General features: G+C 33.9%; 1 protein-coding gene across 13 annotated transcripts in view; it reads right to left on the bottom strand.

Moving 5' to 3' along the window:
• Nucleotides 1-26531, bottom strand: part of NCOA1 (nuclear receptor coactivator 1) — a 256917-nt gene that overhangs the window by 36760 nt on the left and 193626 nt on the right. For all 13 annotated transcript variants that reach the window (XM_063077723.1, XM_063077726.1, XM_063077730.1 and 10 more), the window contains 6 exons: nt 21448-21595; nt 18821-20141; nt 15500-15680; nt 3362-3479; nt 1925-2093; nt 925-1239 (listed from right to left, as the gene is read on the bottom strand). In XM_063077723.1, the coding sequence (XP_062933793.1) occupies nt 925-1239; nt 1925-2093; nt 3362-3479; nt 15500-15680; nt 18821-20141; nt 21448-21595 (2252 nt within the window). The remainder of the gene's footprint in view (nt 1-924; nt 1240-1924; nt 2094-3361; nt 3480-15499; nt 15681-18820; nt 20142-21447; nt 21596-26531) is intronic.

The raw sequence follows: 26531 nt of genomic DNA, 5'->3' as shown, positions 1-26531 counted from the left end.
TGAGTTAGTAGAGGTCCAGGCAATTTCTTAAAACATTATTTTTTAAAACCCAAAGCAATATATACATATAGTTTAAAAAAATAATAAAGAAAGATTAATAACAAGAAGCAACAATCTATAGTCCCAGTCCCACTTCCCACAGACAACACTCTCAACCAGTTGCTTTTGTGGTCCTTGATGATTATCTCCATATCTGCTGTTTATATAATCTTAAATATTTATGCCACTGTATCATCTACTCATTTCCTGTTACGAGAGAGAAGATTTAACTCACAACTCTCTGGTCCCCCAAACTATCCTTTCTTCTGTTCTCGTAATGTATTAATATCACTAGGCATCAACCTCTCCAACATCAAACATAAATAAACTTCATTTTCTGTTCCAACAATCATAAACAGTATCTCTTGATGTTCTACTTTGTAAATTAAGCTGTTTCTCTTCATTAACTTAAATAATCGTATGATGTTCATTCTAAATATTCAGTATCTCAAAAAATATGAACTAAATTGCTTTTAAGTTGTAGGTATCAAAGTGCTTTGTTATGGGCTGAGCCCGTGGCTCACTCGGGAGAGTGTGGCGCTGGGAGCGCCGAGGCCGCAGGTTCGGATCCCATATAGGGATGGCCGGTTTGCTCACTGGGTGAGCATGGTGCTGACAACACCAAGTCAAGGGTTAAGATCCCCTTACCGGTCATCTTTTAAAAAAAAAAAAAAAAAAAGTGCTTTGTTATGAGCCAGAAGTCTTTAATTGAATGAAAAGGTCCCTTATCCCTATCTTAGCAGACCAATGATGGTTCTTTGAGTCTTTCATGCAGATTCTGGGAGTAGAATTGATGCCTTTATTGTAGTAATTGGGCTGTCTTATTATAAAGAAAATCTGGCAAATACCTTTATAAAGTATCACCTACTAAACAAGAGCACTCACCTGCTGTTGTCCCTGTAATCGCTGTTGTAGTTGAAGTCGAAGTTGGTTGGGTGCAGCAGGAGGTCTGTTTAGAGTTTGCCTGGGCTGCATGGCCATCCCAGGTGAAAAAACACCTCGGGGAGGTGTTACTTGAACAGGCATAGTCCCCAATGAAGGTTTCTGTCTGACCATGCCTTGGAAAGGGCTTGGAAGATTGGCAGTAGGAGAAGGAGAAGAGTAAGGCTGGGAATAAAGGTTGGGCCTTTCTTCCATCATCAAAGGTGGTGTTGCTTGTTGTGGTGGAAATCTCTCTGATAATACATCCAGTCCACCACCCTGTTAGAAAAGAAGCCAGAACATTTTATCAATACATTTCTGCCAACAAATGACATGCTTCTCTACATAATTTTGGATCTGAGAATGGGTTATCACTAGAAAGTATTATCATAATATATTCATTCTGAATTCATGCTCTACAGAGGTTTGCTACTTAAAGGAATCATTACATTAGTTGCTTTTGAAATGGAGTAATAGATAGATTAACTGAGATATTTAAAATCTCATTAAAGAGACAAAAATATGGTTAAAATAAAGTCCCTAAATCAAAAATGCTGGTCATGATGCACTAAATTGGTTTTATCACCCATAGACTAAAAAATGCTAACTTAGAAGTTAGAACATATAGGTTGAAGATAAGCATGAATGAATTAAGGATAAATTAAGTTCTAATATAAGAACTGATGATATAAATCTGGATTCTATTCTAACTGGAGCTTGTAAAATTCTGTTCCATAATGAAAAGCTAAGACTTCTAACTATTTCTAATTCTAATTATTATGAAAGTTTTTGTTTAAAAAGCCCATTATTTAATTATTATATATTTTGATAATTTTCACAAGGTGTAAATTATAAAACAGTTATCTAAAGCACAGTAGGAACAATATTGAAAAACCTTGCTTAAAAATCATTTTCTAGCTTAACAGGGCTGCATCATTTAAATAACACTGACTTTAATAAATACCTGAACAAGTTTGTCAATTCCCAGAGCTCTGTCTAGTTCAGCTAGCTCAGTTTCATCTTTGCCACTGAGGAAGGACACCAGCTGTTCAAGAAGAGCTTTCTCATCATTTCTTCCTTCTACTGTTGTTGGTGGGCAGAGAAGTTCATCTAACTGTGAGCTAATACATTGGCTGCAAGATCAAAAGATAAGAAAGTTTCAGACTGACAAAGCAAATAATTATTCAATCTTAAGAATGCAAATATATAAACACGCACATATGTATATGCAGACCTGGTTCTAGAAAATTATCTGTTGAGATGCTTGACAATTAATTCTAATACAATGAAATAGCCTATGTTTAATGTGCAGAAATTAAATGAATATTTGGCATGCAGCCTGAATATATTTTTCATTCTTTTGTCAGTCACTGAACTTTGTTTCCATATTCTTCATGTTAGCTTACAGAAATAGCCTAAAAAATTAACCAAACATAGTTAAGGGGAAAAAATTTTTAATAAAAGTAAAAAATAAAAACCAGCCAAAAATTCAGAATAAACATCCTTTAGCTTATATTCAGATTTATTCTACTTATTCTATAAATGCCACTAACTACTGATAATTGAATCATAATCAAAATAGTACATACTATATTAACTTTCAAAGATGATTAAATCATATTGATAATGAACATGATTACCACTTACAAAAGAAATCAAACTAGGAAAATGAAATATGTTAGGCATTAAACAACAAAACAAAGTGTTCATTGATTACATGTAAAAAATATGAAGTCTAATCCAAACTGATATATAAAACATAAATATATAGAAAATGATACTAACAACACTACTATAATAATTATAAGGATTCTTCCTCTGGGACAGTAAATGGAAACACAGTTCATAGTTAAGGCTTTAAACCACACTCCATATTATCTAGTTACACTATGAATACAGTACAGTATGATGAGATGTACTATGGAATAAAGTTGCCTTGTGGATTAAAAAATTAAATTCTGATCAAGATGGGACAATGAATAGATGTAAAAAGTATTTTCCTTTCTTATATCTTCTTGCTCCAAACAAAGAGAAATACTGGACAAAATAGCTATATAACTAAAAGCTCAAGAGCAACATAATTGTTGTGCTGAGGCCAATTCACCCACATATCCCAAAAATATAATGGTAATCAATCAAAGCAAAGTAATAGATAAAACATAAAACAACAGCTGCATACTATTACTATATCAATCTCTTGGTGATTACCTTGTGGTCATGCAGCAAATAAACCTCCTTAAAAGCAGAGAGAGTGTCCTCCTCTCTGCTTTTTTTCATTAAACATTTACATCTATCAATATCTCACAAAATACCAACAGACTGAAATCCAGTTTAGAAAAAGTAGTTCTTTGCTTAGAAACTGGTATCTGATACCTTATAAAATATAACATGTATTACTTACTCTTCTGGTTTATTCTGATTTACAGTTGTCACTGTATTACTCGACCATGGAATCTGATCGCCTGTTCCTGGTTGCCCAAACTGGTTATCGATTGCTTCCAATTCCAGCTCAGGTAATCCTGATTGAATAACAAAAGATAAGAAGTCATTGTCCCAATGGAGGATAAAATGACAATATTTTTCAAAAGTAATATATCATATAGTAGAGTGAGATTTCATGTTGAGTAAAATGTTACTTCAACAATAAGATCACTTATTCAAAAACTTAAACTATCTAGAATGTGGCTAGATAATAAAAAGTAAATGAGAAAGTGAGAAAAGGGTTCTGAATCGAAGAAGATCTGATGTTAAAAAGTTTGCACATAGGTTAATGTTACCATAGGAAAATCAGCACCGCACTCTACTGAGTGAGCCACGGGCCGGCCCTACCATAGGAAAATCACTCAGGACTTTGTCAAAAATTATTTGTTTTAAAGATAAATATAACAATTTTGGTTAACTGCTTTTTCAGTCTACAGTATATTAGAATAGCTATGAGTGTAAGTAGGGACAGTGTCATTACCATGAAATGAGAGCTGCAAGCAATAGATAACATACATTCTATAATAGGCAGGGACAGAAATTAGAGTCTGAGTCCACTTATCAAATGGACAAAGCTCTACAGTTGTTAATCTGAGAATATAGCTTTATAATAACGGTATAATAACTAAGGCTCATAATGATGGCTCAAGTGAGAAAAGAGGTTGAATTATGTTTTAGAATTGAAAAAAATAGTATATGTATTTTAGGTTTTTCTGTAAGAATTTTTTTAAAGCTTTATGATTATTTCTATTTATACTAGAAAAAAATTATAAATAACCTAAATTCCAGAAATTTAGGTACTGATTAAAGAATTATGGTATAGATATTGACAATGTGCTGTTAAATGGGGGAAAAAAAAAGCATATAAGGACACTTCAAAAGGTTCATTGAAAAATAAAATTGAAAGATAATATGAATCTTTCTGTGAACTTTTTGAAGTACTCTCATATTCCAAAACATGTTCAGGATGATTCTCTTTTATATAAAACTATTTCATTTATATTAATAGAAAAAAAATTCTGTAGTGATTATAGATTACTTTTTATAATGGTTATTTATAATTTCTAAAATTAATATATATTAATTTATCATTGTTACGGGCTGAAAGGTGTCTCTGTCCCTCCTCTCCCCTGTTCCTATGTTGAAGTCCTACCTAAACCCCAGTACTTCAGAATGTGACTGTATTTGTGTTTGGAGATAAACTCTTTAAAGAGGTAATTAAGTTAAAATGGGTCATTATGGTAGGCCCTAATCCAATATGACCAGTGTTTTCATAAGAAGAAGAGATTAGGACACAGATAACACAGAGGGATGACCATATGAGGACACAGAGGGAAGGTGGCTATCTCCAGGTCAAGGAAAGAGGCTCAGAAGAAACCAAATCTACTGACATCTTGATCTTGAACTCCTAGCCTCCAGAAATGTGAAAAAATAAATTTCTGTTGTTTAAGCAACTCAGTGTGTGGTATTTTGTTACAGTAGCCCTAGCAAACACAGTCTTCCTTTTTTCTCGTTTTTTTTTTTTTGTTTTTTGTTTTTTAAACTAAAAGAGCCTTGGAGTTTTAAGAGAAAATTTATTCAGGTAGAATTCCTCATTCTAATGAAGAATAAGTGTATTTAAGTATGTCCTCCAAAATGCATTTAATGCTGGATATTGATCATTATTAACCACACAAAACATGTTGGGCACACTTTTATGTGAAATATACTCAATATTTAGTATAAGTGAAAAATAGGAGTCCATATAAACACATTCACTTTTAAGTGCATATAATTACAGCTTTCAATTAAACTGTCTCTATCATGACAAATGATAGAGAAATCAAATTCTGCAGGATTCTGAAAAATAAAACAAAGCCAAACTACAACAAAATGGTAATAGGAAAGTAAATCACTTAATTCCTGTCATTTTTAAATCAGGAAGTTAGTCAAAGAAGATTATCTAAAGCTGTCCCCCATTGCTATGCTTCACACATTAATTCTTTAATCTTATTCCTTTCAAGAAATTATATTTAAGAGTCTAAGAAAACATACATGACTGTCTATGTCTATTGTCAATACTAAGTACTACACCATAGTTTGACTCAATAATAGGACACAGTATCTCATTTTACTAGTCTCAATGAAAAAAATGTTAAGAAAATAAGTTGGGGGCCGAGCCTGTGGCGCACTCGGTAGGGTGCTGCGCTGGGAGCACCGCGACACTCCCGCCGCGGGTTCGGATCCTATATAGGAATGACCAGTGCACTCACTGGCTGAGTGCTGGTCACGAAAAACCAACAACAACAACAAAAAAAGAAAACAATAACTTAAAAAAAAAAAAAAAAAAAAAAAAGAAAGAAAATAAGTTGGATAAAATATTTTCAAAATAAAGTAAGATTCATGTGCTGAATTTGGTGACTAGGCAAACAAAAATAAACAAAAAAACCCCCAAACAAACCAAACTTTGATTCAATTAAAATTTTGTTTGCATAGGCTATGTGCTTAAAAGAAGTTGGTTTATATTCCAAAAGTCACTTCAACCAATTCAAACTTCCTTTAGAAACTACCTTCTATAAAAAAATTGAAGGGTTTCCTGGAATCTTTTAGGAAATACACAAGTTATCTCTCTTCGTCCGGGGAATAAACATACTACTTTTGGTCATGTTTGTGTCCTAACACAAATATGAGTAAGTGTGTATACATGTAATATAAGACAAGCTCTGTCACTTTTGTTGAAGAGAGGCAGCTGAAGTGGGGGTAGAAAACAAGCCCTTAGGGATCAAGCTATTAATATTGGCTATCATCTTTGCAAAGAGCTCGACATCAAACTTTCTCTACTTAAAATCTGTTTAAAAGGGAATCTTTATATTCCCATTAGCCACACATAACCCCGCAAAAACCCTCATATTATTAAATAACTTAAAAATGTCTGCACACGAAGTAGAGAACATTATCTTAATCATGTGGATGGCTTCTGCACATTCTACTCCTCTAACAGTTGATTCAGTATCCACTGACTCTGATGTTCACAGATTTCTCCAGCAGCTGTTGGTAAGTAAGTTTGTGGTTCAGTTTTATGTTACATTTGGCAGTAACCATGCACAGCAGTTACAAGGTTTTATTTTTTTAAAATATGATGCAGACAAAGGAAAAATTTCTGTAATACATAAAAAAACTTCTATAAATCAGTAAGATATATAAACCCTATAGCCCAACAGATAAATGGTCAGATATATGAACAGATCACTAAATCACTGAAAAATGATCAACCTAATTCACAGTAAAAGAAATATAGATTAAAACTACATTGAGATACTTTAAAAAAATAAAATGATCAGATTGGCAAAGACAAGAAAGTGTGTAATTCAACTAAACTAAAAAACTTGCAACAGGAGAAAGAGATTTTCCAAAAAAAGGGGATTTTCCCAGAATCCTAGCACGACTCCATATTCAGTGGTCATTTGAGAAAATTAAGAAACAGGCAATGGGCAATTGCTGGGTAATTAAAGGACGACTGAACAGCTGCCACTAGGCCTCTGCTTTGAGTGCAGCTGACTCTGGCATCTGCCCATGGGATTAAAATGGTGAGTACATGACTCCAGGTGGGTGTTCCGCCCAGGGGATCTCCCAAAGTGGGTACTAAGGCTGCCCCAAGGGATTTCTCCACCATGAGGCTCTGTTCTCACACAGCAACTGAGAAATAGGGTTTCTATAACCAAAACTGCAAGGAGAGAAGGGCTTCTCAATTTTGCTAAAGAAATACACTGGCTATTAATATTTTTTCATTCTAGGTCTTTTTCAATATATATGGAGAAATAGTCAAAATTCACCAAACTTTTAAGAAAAGTCAACAGCAAGAAAGAAAGATATCAAATTTTGCAAAGAAAGAAACTTTGAAGAAAAAAGGATTAGTACAGAAAATGGATGAACCCTAAAATAGGATTATAAATATCACACAGATTAAAAAGTCTGTTACATCCACAAAAGGTAATAGACTCTGAAGAAAAAAAATTTCTAGAAATTAAAAACATATAGCTATGATTAAAATAACTCAATAGATGGAATAAAGAGTAGAATGGACATATTTGAAGATTCAGTTTTGATCTAGAAAATTGAGCCCAGAGGCTCTCTCAGAATATAGCGCAAAATGGCAAGGAAAAGAAAAGTATGAGAGAAAAGGCCACAGGGGATAGAACCAGAAGTTCTGTGTATCTCAGGAAGCAAAGCATGATGATAATTGAACGGTCCTATATGAGACATTTGTACTTGGCACAGTTCATCTTAAGACTGAAGACTAAAGTAAGGAAAAATGCTTGATTTTCCTGAGTGGGCACAAGGTGAAGATGTGGGCCAATCAATATGAGACTCTGGTTCTAGTAACAGGTAGTGATGGACAGTTTCAGAGGCTAGAGGAGGTCAGAGGATTAGGAGTGACTCTTTTCCTCTCCCCTTTATATGCTATCATATTTTTGTCCCCATCTTTTTTCTTTCTTTTTCCTTCTCTAATCCATAACTCTTTTTTTTTTCCTTTTTCATGCTCAACTTGTTTCCTAGGCCTCATGGCTCTTGAATTCTTTTTTTCTTACATGTCTATACCTAAACATTGCAGACTTCTGCATTGATTGTACTCCTCCTGACCTACCTCAATATCTTCCCCTCTGTGCTTTTGGACACTGAAGCTTATTAGCACAAGGGGTAACAGATTCTGACCTATTTATATATTTTCATATATGGAACTGTATTCAGGAGGGGAAATCTCAAGAGAGAAAAAAGAACTATTTGTTTTAATATAGAATATGAAGGAAAAACACCCCACTTTCATAGACTTGTGAACTAGAAAGCACTTTCTACGTTTATTAACTTAAACTTTTATCAAATTGACACACATACATAATTTTAAAAGTCAGAACCATAAGGCTCATAACGAATAAAAGCAGTTTTCTGCCTCACCCCTTCCCATCCCTTGGTTACCTCCCTCTCAGTAGAAGCAACCATTTGCAACTCTTGTAGCTGTTGTTTTCTTTGGCATTTGCCTGTTTATTTCTAAATATGCATATGCTGCTACTTCTTGAGATCTGAATTTTAGATTTACTGACCTCCCATCATTATAGATGAGGTCTTGGTTCTCCTACACCTACCTCTCTTACTACCTCTTTGCCTCCCAATTCCCTAACAGAGATCAGTTTTTTATAAAATCAAAAGTTAATATTTAGATTCTTATGATTATGCAAATATAACTCACTGCTAAGCAAAATTGTGCACTGTGTTCAAACCTCCTTTCTTGTACAATTTTCTCATGGGGAATTTTTCAGATGCTACATTTTGATATAAATCTGAAAATAATATTTTCTATAAGCTCAAGGAGATCACTTTCATTTCTTCCCTGGAGTCCTCCTATCCAGAGGACTCTAGCCCCATTTCAATTGGCACTGCTGTCATTACTAGACTTACTTTCAGATCCTTTGTTTCCACTGGACCTTGTATCTTTCTTTTTTCATTTTTCCCACTTTTTGCTAAAGTACACCCTCTAGGACCTTCACTAGAAAAGGTGAATATTCCATGCAAATATGTGAGCCCTTGTATATCGGAAAATGTCTTTATTCCACCTTCACGACTACTAGAAATGTGGATACCCAATTACTGACTGGAAATCATTCTAACCTTGGATGCTTTTAAAATAAATTCTACTGATGTATAATTAACACAATAAAATGTACCCATTTGTTAAACAAATTTCGATAAAGGTATAAACTGATGACCTTTCCCCCTAAGCAAGAAAACAGAATATTTCTATTGCCTCTAAAAGTTCCCTTACATTCTTTGGCTGTCAATCTTCCCTACCTCACCAGACCCCTGGCAACCAATGATCAGATTTCTACTACTACAAATTAGTTTTGCCTGTTTGAGAACTTCAAAAAGCAAACAAAGGAATATATAGTAAATGGATTTCTTTGCTCAGCAGCATTAGAGAATAATACACACCATATAACAGTAGTTCCTTCCTTTTCATTGCTGAGCAGTATTTCATTTTATGAATATACCATTCACTTGCTGATGGACATTTAGATTGTTCCAGCTTGGGCCTATTATGAATAAAGCTGTTTGAACATCTGTGGTCAAATATTTTTATGGGCATATATTTTCATTTCTCTTGGTTAAATACCTAAGAGTTGGACTGCTGGGTCACATGGTAAATGTATGTTTAACTTTATGAGAAACTGCTGAACAATTTTCCAAATTTGCTATACCGTTTTACATTCCCATGAGCAATGTAAAAGTTCAAGTTGCTCCACATCCTTGCAATCATTCAGTAACATCAGTTTTTAAAAATTTGGGCATTCTAATGGTGTGTAATAGTATTGCATTGTAGTTTCAATTTGCATTTCTTTGGTGATTAAAGACTGACCATCTTTTCATGTGCTGATTGGCCATTTTCATATTTTTTTGTGTGAAATCCTTTTAAAATCCTTTGCCCATTTTTAGATTGGGCTGTTTCTCCTATTATTGCATTCAGGTGGTACATTTGTTAGAACTGATGAGCCAATATTGATATATTATTATTAAGTCCAAAGTTTACGATAGGATTCACTCTTTGTGTTGTACATTCTGTGGGTTTTGACAAATGTTTAATGACATGTATCTGCCATTACAGAATAATCATACAGAACAGTATCATACCTAAAAATCCACTTCTTCATCCTTCCCTTTGGCAACCACTGGAAATGACTCCCTGGCAACCACTGATCTTTTTACTGTCTCCACTGTTTTGCCTTTTCCAGAATGCCGTTGGACTCATACAATATATAGCCTTTTCAGATTGGCTTCTTCTCAGCAACATCTTTTTGTTGCTTGTAACTTTCAAGTTTTGACAATTATGAAAAAAGTTGCTACAAACATTCATGTGCGGGTTTTTGTGTGACCATAAGTTTTCAACTCATTTGGGTAAATATCAAGGAGCATGATTGCTGGATCATGTGGTAAGTGTATGTTTAGTTTTATAAAAAACTGCCAAACTGTCTTCCAAAGTGGCTATACCATTTTGCATTTCTACCAGCAATGAATGAGAGAGGTCCTGTTGCTCTATATCCTCACCACCACCTGATGTTGTCATAATTTTGAATTTTAGCCACTCTAATAGAAGTATGGTAGTATCATATTATTGTTTTAATTTGCAATTTTCGAATGACATATGATGTTGGGCATCTTTTCATATGCTCATTTACTGTCTGTATATCATCTTTGGTGAGGTGTCCAAATCTTTTGCTCGTTTTTAAATTGGGTTGTTTGTTTTGTTATTGTTGGCTCTTTGAGTTCTCTGTGTATTTTGTATACCAGTCCTCTATCAGATATGTGTTTTGCAAATATAAATTAGTTTCTTTTGCTTCCATTCTTTGGAAGAGAATATAAAAATATAATTTCTTCCTTAAACGCTTAGTAGAATTACCAGCAAACTCATCTGGGTCTAGCCTAGTGATTTCTGTTTTGGAAGGCTATTAATTATAGACTCAGTTTCGTTAAAAAAAAAGAATGGAAGATTTGACTTTTAATGAAGTCCAATTTATCAATTTTTTTCTTCCATGGTTAGTACTTTTTGTGTCCTACCAGAAATCTTTGCCTATCTGAAAGACATAAAGATTTTACTTAGGTTTTTGTTGAGAAGTTTTATAGTTTTAACTTTTATATTTAAGTCTAAGATTTATCCAAAATGAGTTAATTTTTGCACTGTATTCTGTTGCATTGATCTATATATCTATCCTTACTCCAAAACCATGCTGTCTTGATGACTGAAGCTTTACAGAAGTGTTATAATCAATTAGCACAAATACTTCAAGTTTTTTTTTTTTAAGTGGTTTTGTCTTTGTATTCAAATATAAATTTTAGAAAAAGCTTGCCAATTTCTACTAAAATGCCTGCTAGGATTTTTATTGGAATTATTTTAAATCTATACAGATCAATTTTGGGATAATTGATTTCTTAACAATATTGAATTCATGAACATGGTATCTCTCTCCATTTATTTGGTCACCTCTAATTTCTGTCAGCAATGGCGTTTTCAGTGTAGAGTGTTGCACATATCATTCTTTCTAAAATTTATGCCTTAATATTTTATGGTGGTTTTTTTGGTAAATTGCCTTTTCTATATCATTATTCAATTGTATGTGGTTGGTATATAGAAATACAATTGATTTTTGTACATTGAGTACACATACTGTGACCTTGCTAAGTTCACTTAATTCAAGTAGCTTTTTTTCCCAATCTTTAGGATTTTCTATGTACAGGATCATGACTCACAGAATGCTTTTCAATTAATAAAATGCATCTTTAACTTTTAGCAGTCTAGCCTCAAATATGCCATTTCATATAAAACAGAATAGTCTCTTTACTTCCATCCTATCTGTTGTGTTACTGTTAACACATTTTACTTCCACGTTATATATATATAATCCACTGTTACTATTTTTTGCTTTAAACAGTTCTCATTTTTCATTTAAAGAAACTAACAAATGAGAAAAAAAGAATTTTCTATCTATTCACACCTTTACTGTATCTAGTGCCCTTTGTTACTTTATGTAGATTAGTTTCCATCTGCATTCATTTTCTTTTAGCTTGAAGAGTAGTATAGTTCGCTGGTGACAAATTTTCCCAGTTTTTTGTGTTTAAAAACATCTTTACTTCACCTATATTTCTTGAATAAATGGGATATAGAAAGTCTGTTGTTTTCTTATCTTTCTTTGGCTTGTATCATTTTTATATCTTTTCTTCATCTTTGTATCACTTTGAATGATGCTAGGAACAGAAAATCAGTAGTTTTTAGTTGTTGTTGACCTGACATAATGTGTCATTTTTCTCTGATTGGTTTTAAGATTTTTGTTTCAGCAATTTGATTATTATATGCGTTAGAGTAGTTTTCTTTATGTTTATTTTGCTTGGGGTTCATTAAACTTCTTGGATCTGTATATGGTTTTATAGTTTTCATCAAATTTGTAAATATTTTGGCCATTATTTTTTCAATAGTTTTTTCTGCCCTTCCTTCTGTGATTATAAGTATTATGCATATACTGGATTGCTTGGTATTATAGAGGACTGAGGTCCTCTATACTTTTTTTGGTCTTTTTTCTCCCCAATTTCGTCAAGGATTCTGATCCCCGTACCAGCCAGCCACCAAAATCAAAACAAAAACAGAAAAACAACCAAGGAATCTACCGTTCTGTCGTCTTTGAATATTGTTCTGTTAGATACTTAATTTACTTATACATTAGCTTGATCCTTTTGAGTTTGTTTTTAAAATTTGTTAGAGCCTGTCTATAGTAAACCTTCTCCTAAGTTGAGGCCTTTTTTGATTTTCTACTAAACACCCCAGTTGTTCAAGAACGTCTATCTACTCTGATTGGTCCGAATGTAAACATCTTCTGATACTGTGAGGGTTCTGATAGTTGTTTAGCTCAGAGCTTCTTTACAGTTGTTCTTTTCTCTGAAGCTGTTCTTTGCCCCACCTGATGGAGTATCATCCAACACATTCATATTGTAGAATTCAGCCAAAGATTCAAAGGGACTGTAATACAGATTTTTGAAGCTCTTTTTCTATATATCCTTCTCCTCTCTGGTACTCTTTCCAGCAAGTTCTAGCTACCCCAGTCTCACTGAACGCTGATCTCTATTTTCTCAATAAGTATGATATTGATACTCATTTTGGATTCTTCTTACTTGAACTTGGTTTGATAAATGTCTCCAAAAAACGCTGGGATGGTTGTAGAGTTCACCCTGTTTGTTTCCCCTTCTCACAAGGATCACAGTCCCACACTGCCTATTGTCTACTGTCTAAAAAGAACTGTTTCATATATTTGCTCATTTTTCCAGTTATTTATACTGGGAGGCATAGTTCAGTGCCAGTTATTATTCTCAAGGTTGAAAGTCCTCTTTCTCAAATCATAAGACACTGCTCTTTTGTCTTCTAGTTCCACCATTACCTTTAAGAAATTCCTGATTTACTGTATGCCATTAACATCATCTATCTGAAAAGTTTCGGAGTCTTTATCTCTGATGTTCCAGAATGACATGATAAAAAGCTTTCGTACAAGTAATTTTTTTTTTTCCCCACTCGGGTACTTCTTGAGCCATTTCAATTTGGAGAATCATGTCCTTCAATTACTTCCAGAAAACTCTCAATTTTTTGTTTCATAATATCTTTTCTTCCATTTTTTCCCCCTTGATAGTTGTTGTTTCTGGAATTCTTATTAATCATTATTGGCCCTCCTAAGTCAATCTTATAATTTCTTTAAACTTTTCTTCCCTACTTTCCATTTGTCTTTTGCTTATTCTGTTCTTTCTGTAAGTTTTCCTCAGGTTTATCTTCTCACATTTCCCTCAACATTTTTTATTTTTGATATCTAGTTTCCAAGAGTTCTTTCTTGTTCTTTGTCCCTTTTTTCTTCTCATGTTATTCATGGATAACATATATTTATCTTTTCAAAATTTTTAGTAGTTTTTGGTTTTTTTTTAGTCCATGCACTTATTATATATTTCCATTGCATACTCTTTTTCCGTTTGTCTCTTTTGCTCTCTTTCAAGTTGCAGACTTTCCTCAAAGTCCTGATGATCCTTGGCGGTGTCTGTTTAGTCAATGTTCTAAAACACTGACTGTGAGAGCTGAGTTTGAGGCTCATCTCTTTTGGTAGCCTTCAATGGATGACTAAATAGCAGGGTGGCTTTTACACTGTAAGGAACTCCCCTTGTATACCTGCATCCCGACATCTTCTTTCTGGCCATTCAGTGTCCCCTGAGAAAACTATTCCAGTCTCCCTTACTGGATGGGGAAGGTGACAAGGACCCCAGAACAATTAATACACAGACTTCCATTTTATCTCTTTTTAGCCTATCATCTTACTGTTTCCCCAACTGTGCCTTATATCCCAAAGTCTGCAGGCTCTCTGCTTCAATTAGAAGCAACTTTCAAAGTCATTTCATCTAATTCTTATTTTGTGGACAAAGAGAAAAATACCCAGAAGATTTGCATCCTTGAGGTAACACTGTTAATAAATGGTGAATGTGAGACTTGAATCTAGGCTCCTCATTCCCCCTCTAGTGTAGTGGTCAGCTAAAATATTGCTTCGTAAGATGTCAGAGATGATTCAAGATTCTTCTTTGCAGCTGCCTGGAAATCTTGGTAAACTTTAGGAATTGGGTCATGACAGTTAAAAGCTCCAGTACGATAGAAATAAATTAAGTCCTACATCTGATTTCATCAGAAGAACGATAGGACTAAGATCAGAAACCCAAACAAATTTTGAAAGTGAGCTGGTTAATTTCCTTTAGTTTCAAGGTTACACAATGGAATTATTACCACTGATTTTTTCAACTTCAAAATTTGATGGGTGAAAACAATTTGACAGTCCTATCTTCATGAATTTGAGGTATTTATACTATCAAAGTATCTCTTAATTAGGAAAATGCTAACCTGGGTTAGAACAACAGAGACAGCTGTCTTTTAAACAACACTCCATGGAAAACTCATTCTGTGGGGTAACATGTATTACTTGAGAAAATGAACTCCATAATCAAGAAAGTTTGGGAAATGCTGTGTTAAAGAAATCTAAACTGGTTTCTTTAATACAGAACTTCTCAAAACCTTTAAAAGGCACTGTGAAACTTCAATATGGAAATGTTTGGGACACGTAGCATTTCCCCAGTGTATTTTAACATGGAATCCTTCCTTTTTGCAACTCATAGGACACATGTTCAAGGAAGACATTTTGGGAAATATAATCGGACTCAATATTGTATTTCTGAAAGTCCTGCTATGGGATGTTTTTGGTAAGAACACAAAATTGCTCTCCTTAACATCAACTGCTCAACTTAACATTAATTACAAAAGGATAGAGGTCATGCTGCAATTTAAAATACACATGATGAATAAAGTTAATTCATTTATCTAAATATAACTATTATTTATAGTGGCATTAATAAAAAGATATCTTACTCTTAACAAACAAAAGGTCTGTGCAATAATTGTGAGAGACAAAGTACTAATCCACATTATCACTAAACATTTAAAATGAGGTGTTGTTCCCATACATACTATTCATCCTGGAAGTGGATCTGGCAGTGGTGGACTGAAGTGAAGTTGGCAGGATCTCCGATTTGATGGTTACATTGGTGACTGCACCATCCATCCTGTCTGTCTCACATAAGCCTGGCAACTGTGCTGCCTTCTCCAGGGTGGGCAATAACTGATCAAATTGGTCAAGGTCAGCTGTAAACTAAGAATGGAAACCAAAGTTAGAAGAAATTTATTCTACACTTTCACCTGGAACAGTATAGAAAAAAAGTTGCTTTTTTTTAAACTCTATGAATTAAGTGTGACTATGAGAGAATCAAGAAAGAATAATCAGAATGATAAGGGATTCTTTAAAATTACATGATCTAACTATTCCACTGGGAAAAAAATGGATGCTTATGATATAATATTAATATACTACAGCATATAATATACATATAATACTGTGTAATGTATCTTAGTATAAACTTTACATATAGGAAAAAGATTGAACTGGACAGAAGTATCAAGAGTACTTTGTTTGATGATGATGATGATTTTATTTTCTGTCATATATTTCAGAATTTTGTAAAATGTCTTACTTTAAATTTACAATGACTTTAAATTTACAATGACCCCTTAACGGCCAGGCACCCTCCAACCCCCACCCAAAACTTCACATTGACATAAGTTTTTAAAATAATTTTTTAAAGTTTAGAAAACTTTTTAATAAATGGTGCATCAGCTCCAAATATCTCAGAAAGTTCATTTCCTACTTAAGGATATAATAGTATAAGAAACATATCGTCTAGAATAGATTGACTGTGCCTACATCTGTCTGAGGTTGTATATAGAAGAAAACTGGCCTTTATTTTACAATATAATTATACTATGATAACTTTGAGATAATTAACATTAAATGTCTATCTCTTTGGGTTCCATTGTTTAATTCAACTAAAATTTCTGTTTCTAGATTGTATTAATAGAATTATATGTATGCATTTTTAAAATGTCTGACTTCTTTCAAAATTACATTTCTGAGGCTCAGACATATTGTCACACGTAGCAATAGTTCATTCATTTTCATTGCTGAATAGTATCCTATTGCATGAATATGTCAAAATATAATTATTCTACTGCAATGGATTTGGGGTTGTTTCCAGTTTTTAGCTAATTCAAATAAAGCTGCTGTAAACATTTTTGAACATGTCTTTTGCTACACATTTGCAAAAAGCATTAATCATAAAGAGAAAGATCAACAAATTGAACTATATTAAAATAAAGAACTTCACTTCATCAAAAGCACCATTAGGAGAAAGAAAAGGCAAGACACAGCATGGAGAAGAGATCTGCAAATACTCGTACAGTCATGCGTTGCTTAACGACGGGGATATGTTCTGAGAAATGTGTCATTAGGTGATTTCATCATTGTGTGGATATCATAGAGTGTACTTACACAAACCTAGATTGTATAGCCTACTGCACACCTAAGTTATATGGCCATTATAATTTTATGGCCGTCATATATGTAGTCTGTTGTTGACCAAAATGTAGTTATGTGGTGCATGACTGTATAAAACCAATAAAGAACACATACCCAAAATACATAAAAAACTCTTACAAGTCAACAAGCAAAAGCAACACATTAAAAAAATGGGCAAGAGAGTAGACTAGGCAACTTACAAATGAAGAAATCCAGATGACAAGTGAACATTTACCAGGGAAAGGCAAATTAAAACTAAGAGATACTATACCAAGAATGGCTAAAATTTAAAAGATTGACAATACCAGAATTAAAAAGGACACAGAACAAAAACAAGGAATTCTCATGCATTAGAAAAACTGGCATTATCTACTAAAGATAAATATACACATATATTATGATCCCACAGTTCTACTCCTAGGTATAAACTCGACAGAAATGTATGCACCTGTGCACCAAAACACATGCAACAGGACTATACATGTGACATTGTTTTATAAAGCTATTACTTTTAAAGTTAATTAAAGAGAGTTATAATAAACTGTACTTATTATTTAAAACTGTTTTTCTGTTTAAAAAAAAACAGTATTAGTTTTGTTGTACCAAGAAACATGAGACACACAGCCTGATCTGCAAAGAGCACACGTGTGAAGAAACAATCAAAACAGTGTTACTAGAAACAGTAAATAGAGACAATAGAAAGCACTGTGAGAGTAGAGAGGAAGGAAGTGTCTAACTAGGGCTATGTGGGGACAGCTTTATGGAGATGCTATGTGACTTGGTTTGTAAAGGATCAGTAGAAGTTCAGCAGGCACAGAAAGAAGAGCAAGGTAGAAGATGCTTAGGAGAGACATGGCTTATCCCAGGAATGGCAAGGACTCTCATCTGCCTAGAAAGCAGCAGGCCTGAGGGAAGAGAGAGACTTGTGAGATGAGGGCAGAAAATCAAGCTGGGTCAAGAAACCGAAAGACCTATTCCTACTAAGTGTGAATCTTGCTTCACAATGGAGAAGTCTTGTTGATAAACTCCTTTGTAAATACATTGTCAGCTATTTCATGAATGTCTATATTCTAACTCTAAATAATGTGAAAGCTCCTAGAGGGGAGGGACTGTATTTTTTGTTTTTCTTATATTCCTTCAGAGTCTACAATTATTCAATAAATGAAGCTGCCTGTTAATTTCCACCCCACCCCTGCTCCATCCTAAATATAGAGGTTCTGAATCCATAACAATTTGTGGAAAGGTTTATTTTTATTTACTTCTGTTTTAGGGTGTGTTATATAAGGGTAATATTTTTCTACCCAGAATATTCAAGTCCCTGTTCTCTGATGGGGGTTGAGGATGGTAAGAATTAGATGAGAATGAAAACAGCCTTAGAAAAGGCTTCAAAGAAAATAAAAATCAAGTCAGACTAGGTTGCCTTGTCCACCTCCTCAAATTTCTCTCCTACTTCATTTATACCAGAGGTTCCCAAACTTAGCTACACATCAGAGTTCTCTGGGGAGCCTCTTTAAAATACAGATTCTTAGGTTCTAATTTCAGAGAATTGAATTCAAATAGGTGGGGCTGGGAGAAGGGGGAAGGGAAGTAATTTTTGAAAATCTCCAAAGATGTGAACTCTGATTTTATAGAAAAAAAAAGAAAAGAAAAATCTATTTTTTAGAATACCACATTAACACTATGGCCCTCTAAAGTTTTAAAGAGAACTTTTGAAGGCATCTTGTGATTTTTCAACCACTCACACTTACCTCTTAATATATACATCCGATGGATAGGATAAAACATAGTTTAAATCCAATCTGGTCTATGGTTGGAGTAGAATAAATAGAATAGAAAAGGTAACTAGGAGTAATCATTCTGTAAAGCAAGGAATTACCCACCTGGCTCTGGGACTCCAGTTTAATTTCCTCAGGAGCAGGTTTGGTCACTGGGGTTGGGTTTGTGTTACAAGGATCCATCTGTTCTTTCTTTTCCACTTTCACCTTTACATCATCCAGGCTCAGGTTTGGAGTTGATCTTAAATCTTTCTCATCTTTATCTAAAAGGTAGCGTAGGAGCTGATGGTCTTTTGATTCTTTTTTCTTTGAAGCATCCAGTTCTAGTTTTATACTGGAGTTCCCTTGTACCTGTCCAGTCACCGACACAGAAGTAGATGCACTGTCCTTTTTATCAGGCTCGACAGACAAAGTGGTGATATCTGAGGGGCTACCCTCCTGTAACAGCCGGTGTAGGATTTTGTGCCGCTCTGTCAGTGAGCTATGAGAGGAGGGGCAAGAACCTCCTGAAGAGTTAGCAGAGGCAGAGTTGGAAGTGCCTGTGCAAGACAGTACATCTTTGCAGCTTGTGTCTATATCTGCATGCCGTAACTGCTGTTCTGCAGTTGTTGTCAAAAGCTGCACTAGTTTGTGACTGGTTTGAGAGTATTTATTGTCTCCATCGGAGAGTCTGCTATTGTTATGCAGGATCCCTGAATCCAGAGGTTTGCCATCACTAGAGCTGTTGTCAGATTGAATCATTTCATTTAAAATGGATGCAATCTCTTTGTTATCTTTGGACTCAGCTTTCGCTGGCTGTATATTTAATCTGCTAGGTGAATTCTGTGAGCTCATCTGCCTAAGGACTGGAGAATTGGCAGAGAAGCCAACAGAATTATTGGGTCCTTCATTCATACCCTGTAAAGATGTTACTGGGATATTTGAATAAGATCGGTTACTATTATTACAGGCACTACTTGTCATGCCAATGGGAGAGCTTAATGTTGGAATATTTGGAGGAAATGAATTGTTTGGCAACCTAGGCCTTGCTGCCAATCCAGAAGTAACCTGTCTCCTTGGAGACATGAACTGTGCTAGGGATATTCCTGTACCTTCCATAGGAGAATTATTGAGGTTTAAAGAGGGATTACTGCTTTGGGAACCAGCCTGTCCCTGGTTTAAGGCAACACTGGCTACAATCTGATTTCCAGGTGAGCATCCAAAACTCCCTTGGCTGTTACTGGAATTACTATGACTGCTGCTATGAAGGTCTGAGCTCTGTTGGCGGTTTACTCTGGTGGATACCATGTTGCTGTTGGATGGTGGCAGTGTGGATGAACGGGCCACACCATGAGCTGGAGAGATATTAGGATTGACCGAGGGGTTTACTCGGGGAATTGATATTCCAGAATTAGTGTCATCTTGAGGAGAAAGCCCACTGTGTTCCCTAGGGGGGAAAAGTCATTATTATTCAAACGTCTTCATTTGTTTCCACTAAAATATTTTCATGATGCATCTTATAAAACAAGACCATTAACCTCATTAATATAGCAAGCTATCAAGTAAAGAGCTTCTATATCACCTTAAATTAAGGAAAAACAGTGGATTGTTAGTACCACTGTGAAATATTAGCATCATTTAATAAGCAATAGTGCTTATTGACCCTTAAATTTGATAATAATGGTTTCAGTTATATAAAAAATTTTTTTCTTGGCCTTGGAAAAAATCCAGTATATGTACTTTTAAACTTCTCTAAACTTAATACAAACAATTGACATTACTATAATACTTTTAGTTGAAAGAGAAACTTCCCACACCTCTATTTATAAAGCACTTATTCATGACTCCCCTATTACAGGTTTTAACTATTTCAATTCTAAAGAGGAAGACTGGGTAAGGAAAATACTGTGTCACTGATGTAAAAATTAAAAAGGGTGATATGTAGACATAGCAGATGTTTTGAAAGAAAAATCACAAAATGAAAAAAAGAACTGTGTTAATTCCACTCACAAGCAAAATTTAAACTAAAATTAGAAAAAAAACATAGAATATTGAATTTAGGTTTCAACTTAGTTCTTTACTCAAATTCATAATTATGACAACAGATTTGTGACTGGTATTACCATGTTCCAATAAACAAATACATCAGATGGGGAAAAGATGAAGTGAGGGGAAATGTCTTTGTCTTTAATGCTAAATTTTAAACAGTTATAAATACAGGACTTTGCATAAGTCATAACATAAAAGAATAGTTCCATGAATTTACCATGTATATCAATGCAAAACATATTTAGAGAGAGGAACAACTTAGAGGCAATGGCATTCAAAAATCTCAAGTTGATAGTTTAATGATTTGTAGTTTTTGTGAGAAACTGTCAACTTGAACTCAGAAGTCATCAAGTTTGCCCTAATGAAACTAAAGCACTTTTAAAAATAAAAACAACAATGTTAACAAATTCTAAAATCACTGATAAGACTATAAGCTCATATATGGAAAATTGTAAGTTTTTAGCCACCTTTTTGGTTTTACATATTTTCAGCCTCACCTTTCCTGTCTCCTTTTATGTACAACAAAGTCTGCATAGGAGACAAACTACAAAACCCAATACAAATATATTGATTATATACTCATCACACTAGTTTTATGCCCAACTTAGAATTTGTTTTCTAGTCATCAAGAGTATAAAACTTTTCTCTAAGAAGAGACATGTCTACTGACTTATTTCATATGAAGCTCTCCAAATAAGTAGTACCTGTCGATGATATGAATTCCCATGATGAAAGGTTGCATGTCTGGACTTTGAGGGTAGCAAAGTTTACACTTGGTGTGGGCACTAAGCATTGTCCCATCATTCAGTATGAATCTATAGGATGGGCTGGAGGCAGTACCATGAGTCATCACTGTTTCAAACAAAAAAGAAACCTAGTTAAAATTCTGACACTTGTACATTGGGCAAAGGAGAGTTACCAGCCTTATTTCTACCTACAACTTCATTTTAAATGCCCTCCCAAACTGTATTCAGACTCAAAGAATAGTTCAAACAAAGCAGATATCTGAGGGGGAAAAATGATTCCAATTGAAATGTACCACTTGATGACAGGTTTTAATTTAGTCCTACTTGAATGGGTGCCTCCTCACATAAGTTATGATTATGAAGAAATTCCAAATCCACAAAATATCGACCATAATCTTTCCCTATAATGGGGCAGCTCTTTAAATTTATTAAGTCTCTGTTAAAAATAACAAGAAGTAATTTTCTCCCCTCACTTTCTGTATTATGTTTAACAAGTTTTATTTTGTTTTGTTTTCCTTTTGCTGGCTGATTGTAATAGTTTTGTTGAGATATAACCACATACCATAAAATTCACCCTCTAAGTTTTGAGTGGTTTGCAGAGTTCCTTAGCTAATATTCATATTTAATTTTTCACTCAGGAATGTGAGTCACTAAGGTCCCATTTGATAAATTATTATATTCATATGTATACATATTATTTTTAATGTTTGAAATTTTGAAGTTTAGTAAGTGAATTAAGATAAAGCCAATAATGGCTTATATAAGGAACAAAAACCAGGTTAAGGCAGTTGAATCACTTTATAAACAACATAATTTACTTTTGTCTTAAAGCTTTACTAACAGCACAGAAAATCCTAACCAAATAGTGTTTATTAAATATGTAAGGGCTGTACCAGACTACTAAGTAACAAAATGTCACTGATGTTTTAGCAGTACAAATAGTATTCTATTTTAGGAAAGTTTTAATAGATTCAGCTATATCAAAATTAAAAATCATATCCATTGCAACATAAGAATTACTACCACAAACCGGTATTATTATTAGTCCTATTTTTCAAACATTTTAGAAAGGGCTTCAGTTACATTTTAAAGGACATGTGAAAGAGACTTAAAATGACCAATTAATAAATACATTTGAAGCTATGTATTACTTGAAATAAAGAGAAGAATGCTCTGTTTTATTATCTTGCGTATACAGTACAACTGAAGAAGGCATACAAGGGTACCTCAAAAAGTTTGTGAAAAAGAGAATTAAAAGATAATATGAATTTTTCCATGAATTTTCTGAAGTACCTCTGTAGTCTGTTGTAAATCTATGCCATAATAAATCTGCTTAAGTTCCAAAACCAGGATATAAACTTAATTGAAATGATTATGACTTAAACCCAACCAACCATATTCCTTACCTATCTAGCTGAATCATTGGCACATTTACCAAATGTAATGCATGAAGAAATTTAGTACCTAATGAAATAATAAAGGGTGAAAATGAGTCCTTAAGGGACACTGACAATTTCTGTAGAAGGATATAAGTAAATGTTTGCTATAGTAAATCCTAAAAATATATTAACAATGCCAATTGTTAATATTTTTTAACAATATATTTTGGGGGCCGAGCCCGTGGCACACTCGGGAGAGTGCGGCGCTGGGAGTGGGCGACGCTCCCGCCGCGGGTTCGGATCCTATATGGGAATGGCCGGTGCACTCACTGGCTGAGTGCCGGTCACGAAATAAAAAAAAAAAAAAGACAAAAAAAAAAAAAAATATATATATATATATATATATATATATTGGAAAATACAACTCAACCACAAAGTGGCATTTTAAAATAAATGATTACCTTGGGATGATAACGTTAAAGAAGTAGAAAGGGACAGACAAGACAGGCAAGATATTTCATGTTATTTTGCTTATAGCATTTTATCCATTTCCTCATCATTATTGACTGCTCTTCAGGATGGCTTCATTCTGCTGGAAAACACTCACTTCCTCTTCACTATGTAGCTGCATTGTCCAATACAGTAACTACCAGCTAGGTACATGTGGCTATTTACATTTAAAATTAAATAAAATTTGAAATTCAGTTCCTCAGTCACACTGGCCACATTTTAAGTACTCAATAGCCACATGTGACTAGTGGCTATCATATTGGACAGCAGAGCTCCAATCTGACTTCAACTTGCATTTGCAACCTTATTACTTATTATTTCCTAAACATTTCTTCTGTATCTCTTTAAATAAAAGTTAAAAAACTTTTACACATTTATTTTTCTGCTTTAGCTAGAATAACATAAGGGCTGATACTGTGTCCTATTCTTGTTTTCCACTCTCCATCAAATCTTGCACTATGCTTTACAAAAAAATCATCCAGTAAGTACTGGCTGATTGATCCTCAACTGGAATCTCATCTAACTAGATTAATATTGACATGTTATCAACTGCCATTATTTTTCTTTAAAGAACAGATTTCCATTCTTAGCTATGTTTTTAAATATTTATATCTCAATTTATGTTTTTGCTCTTATAGGAATCTAGACTTACTTTTATAAGGGAAATTAATGAAGAGAAATTCCTTGATTTATTGACAAGCCCAATAATGTAAGAAAGAACAGAAACTCAGGCTAACATGGGAACATTAAGATATTTAATGCAGATTATGGAAACATCCATGTCTTTTGGTTAATTATGCTGCCTAAACTTGTAGGACTATATCTAAACTAGTAAAAATTCTCAAATTTGGGGAACCCTAATAATTTAACACAAGAAAATTATCACACTTTAAGATTTCAAGTTAGATTATTTATTTTGGATGATAATGTGTGGAATAAGACTCACTACATTATAATTCACACAGCCATTCTTTCAAATGAGAAAAATTTAATACAGTAAAACTTCAATTAATTAGAACTCAATAAGACTCTCCAGCTAACTAAAATTCTAGTGCATAATCATTCAGATGAAGAGGTAAACAGGAAGGCAGCATGGATCAATGAAGAGAATAAGAAACTAGGAGTCAGATTCAAGCTTGACTTCTGATGTTGTTATTTACAAGTTTAGGACTTAATGCAAATTAACGTTGGCCCATCTCAATTTATTCATCACTTAAATGGAGCCAGCAATATTGTGAGATAATATCAACCATGAAGCCTAGCATATAGCAGGTACTGAATGAATATTCCCTGAATAAACACTAAGAAAAAAGAAAGAATAACAGCTTCTAAAGTACATATATCCTATGTCATATACATTCAGTCAATTCCTAGACACCATTTATGCCAGTAGCTTCACTCCTTTATAACAATCCCTGATATTTTGAACAAAGAGATGAGTAAGGTAGCCACAATACTTTAATGGCATTGGTTGGATAAACATCTGCTCTGCACACCAAATTTTCCCCTTAAGTGGGTTTCAAGGTTTAGTTTTGGAATCCCATTTTGATCACAAGTCCTGGCCTTGTTTTTTGATCTAGATTTGCCAGCTATACAGCTAGCATTTTGATTCACTTCTAAACATTTTAGAATATTTAGTGGGAAGGGACAATATTGAAGGAGTGTTATTGACACCCCAGAAATCCTCCATAGAACCTTTAACACAACTGTTTTGTTTTGTTTTTTCTCCTTAGAATAAGCCTCAGCAGAGCAACCAAGCAAAAAAACATCAAATTTCCCCTGGTCACAGCATCTGTAGAAGTAGAGCTATTTGGGTTTTTGATCCCTTCCAATTTGGTGCTGAGATAATCTCAAACAAGCATGTCTTACTGATGTTAACCAAATGGGCAGGTATAAAATGTGTGGCCAGGTACTACAGGTTAATGCTGATAGAAATTTTTTTCTTTCTTTTTCTTTTTTGGTATTTCCCTAGATACATGCAGAAAGAATGCAATCAAAAAAATAAAAAATTCTTATTAGGTAAAGAAAAAAAATTACGCCTAGGTGTTCTAAGATTTTCAATCACCAATGAATAAACTCTATTCAGAATATTAAATTTTCTATAAGAGGAAAGTAAACTTGTATTTTAAATATGTTCAACAAAATTTGACATAAAAAGATTTTCAGTTAACTCTGTTATGTGGACTGGTAACCACTTCACACAAGTCTCAAAGAACATTCTGGTTAATCATTAACATGGGTACTTAAGTTTTATAGCAATGCTTCCAAAGTTCTTGATACTATAAACCCCTTTCCAACTCTGACTCATGCTATTTTTAAAAAAATTAAAATAGCTTTATTTTGTGATTATAAAGTTAAAATAATAGAGAGATAAAGAATAAGTAAAGTCATTTGTAATCCTATCCCTCAGAGATAACTACTGTTAACATTTTGTTAATCTTCTAGAATTTGATAAACAGAAATATATACAAGAGTGAGATTGTACTATATATGCTGTGCTTTCCTAGCCTACTTTTTATTATAACGATATATCATGGACATTTCAAAGACAAGAAATGATGATCCATTACATCACTGTAAATAGGTAAGTAGAATCTTCATAAAACTAGTTTCTAGGCCATGTAGTCCAGCATTTCCCATGACTACTGCTTTCCCTAACTGCTGCTAGATGAGCTATAGGAAAAAATACCCTGTGGAAAAACAAGTCTGGGTAACAAAGTTTAAAAGATATCTTTACTGTACAACTTCTCAGAAACTTAAATATCTTAAATATGTTTTATGAATCCCCAGAAGTGGGAGACTGAAGCATTACCCAAACTTAAGACATCATTTCCTAGTTATGTCTATTAATATCCTGTGGAACCTAGGTCTATGTTTCCAAGCTTCTTTGTAAGACAACATCTGAGACTATAGACTCTGACTCAGTAGTGTGGGGTTGGGTCCAGATAACTGATTTAACAACTGCCCCAGATGAATCTATCTTCTCAGGGACATTGGGAAGCATTACAACCTAGGTCTTTCTTTAGAGTAATGATTCTGCATTGAACAAAACCTAGGAACCTTTTCCAAACCAGTTGCGTGGACCTTTTCCTAGTTTAAAAAGTTCCTCAAGGAATCCTAATACCCATTCCTCAGAGTAGAACCATGGCTTTA

This window comes from Cynocephalus volans, chromosome 14 (genome assembly GCF_027409185.1).
Source record: "Cynocephalus volans isolate mCynVol1 chromosome 14, mCynVol1.pri, whole genome shotgun sequence".
In the NCBI taxonomy this organism is placed as follows: domain Eukaryota; kingdom Metazoa; phylum Chordata; class Mammalia; order Dermoptera; family Cynocephalidae; genus Cynocephalus; species Cynocephalus volans.
This window is presented reverse-complemented; position numbering and strand designations above follow the sequence as displayed.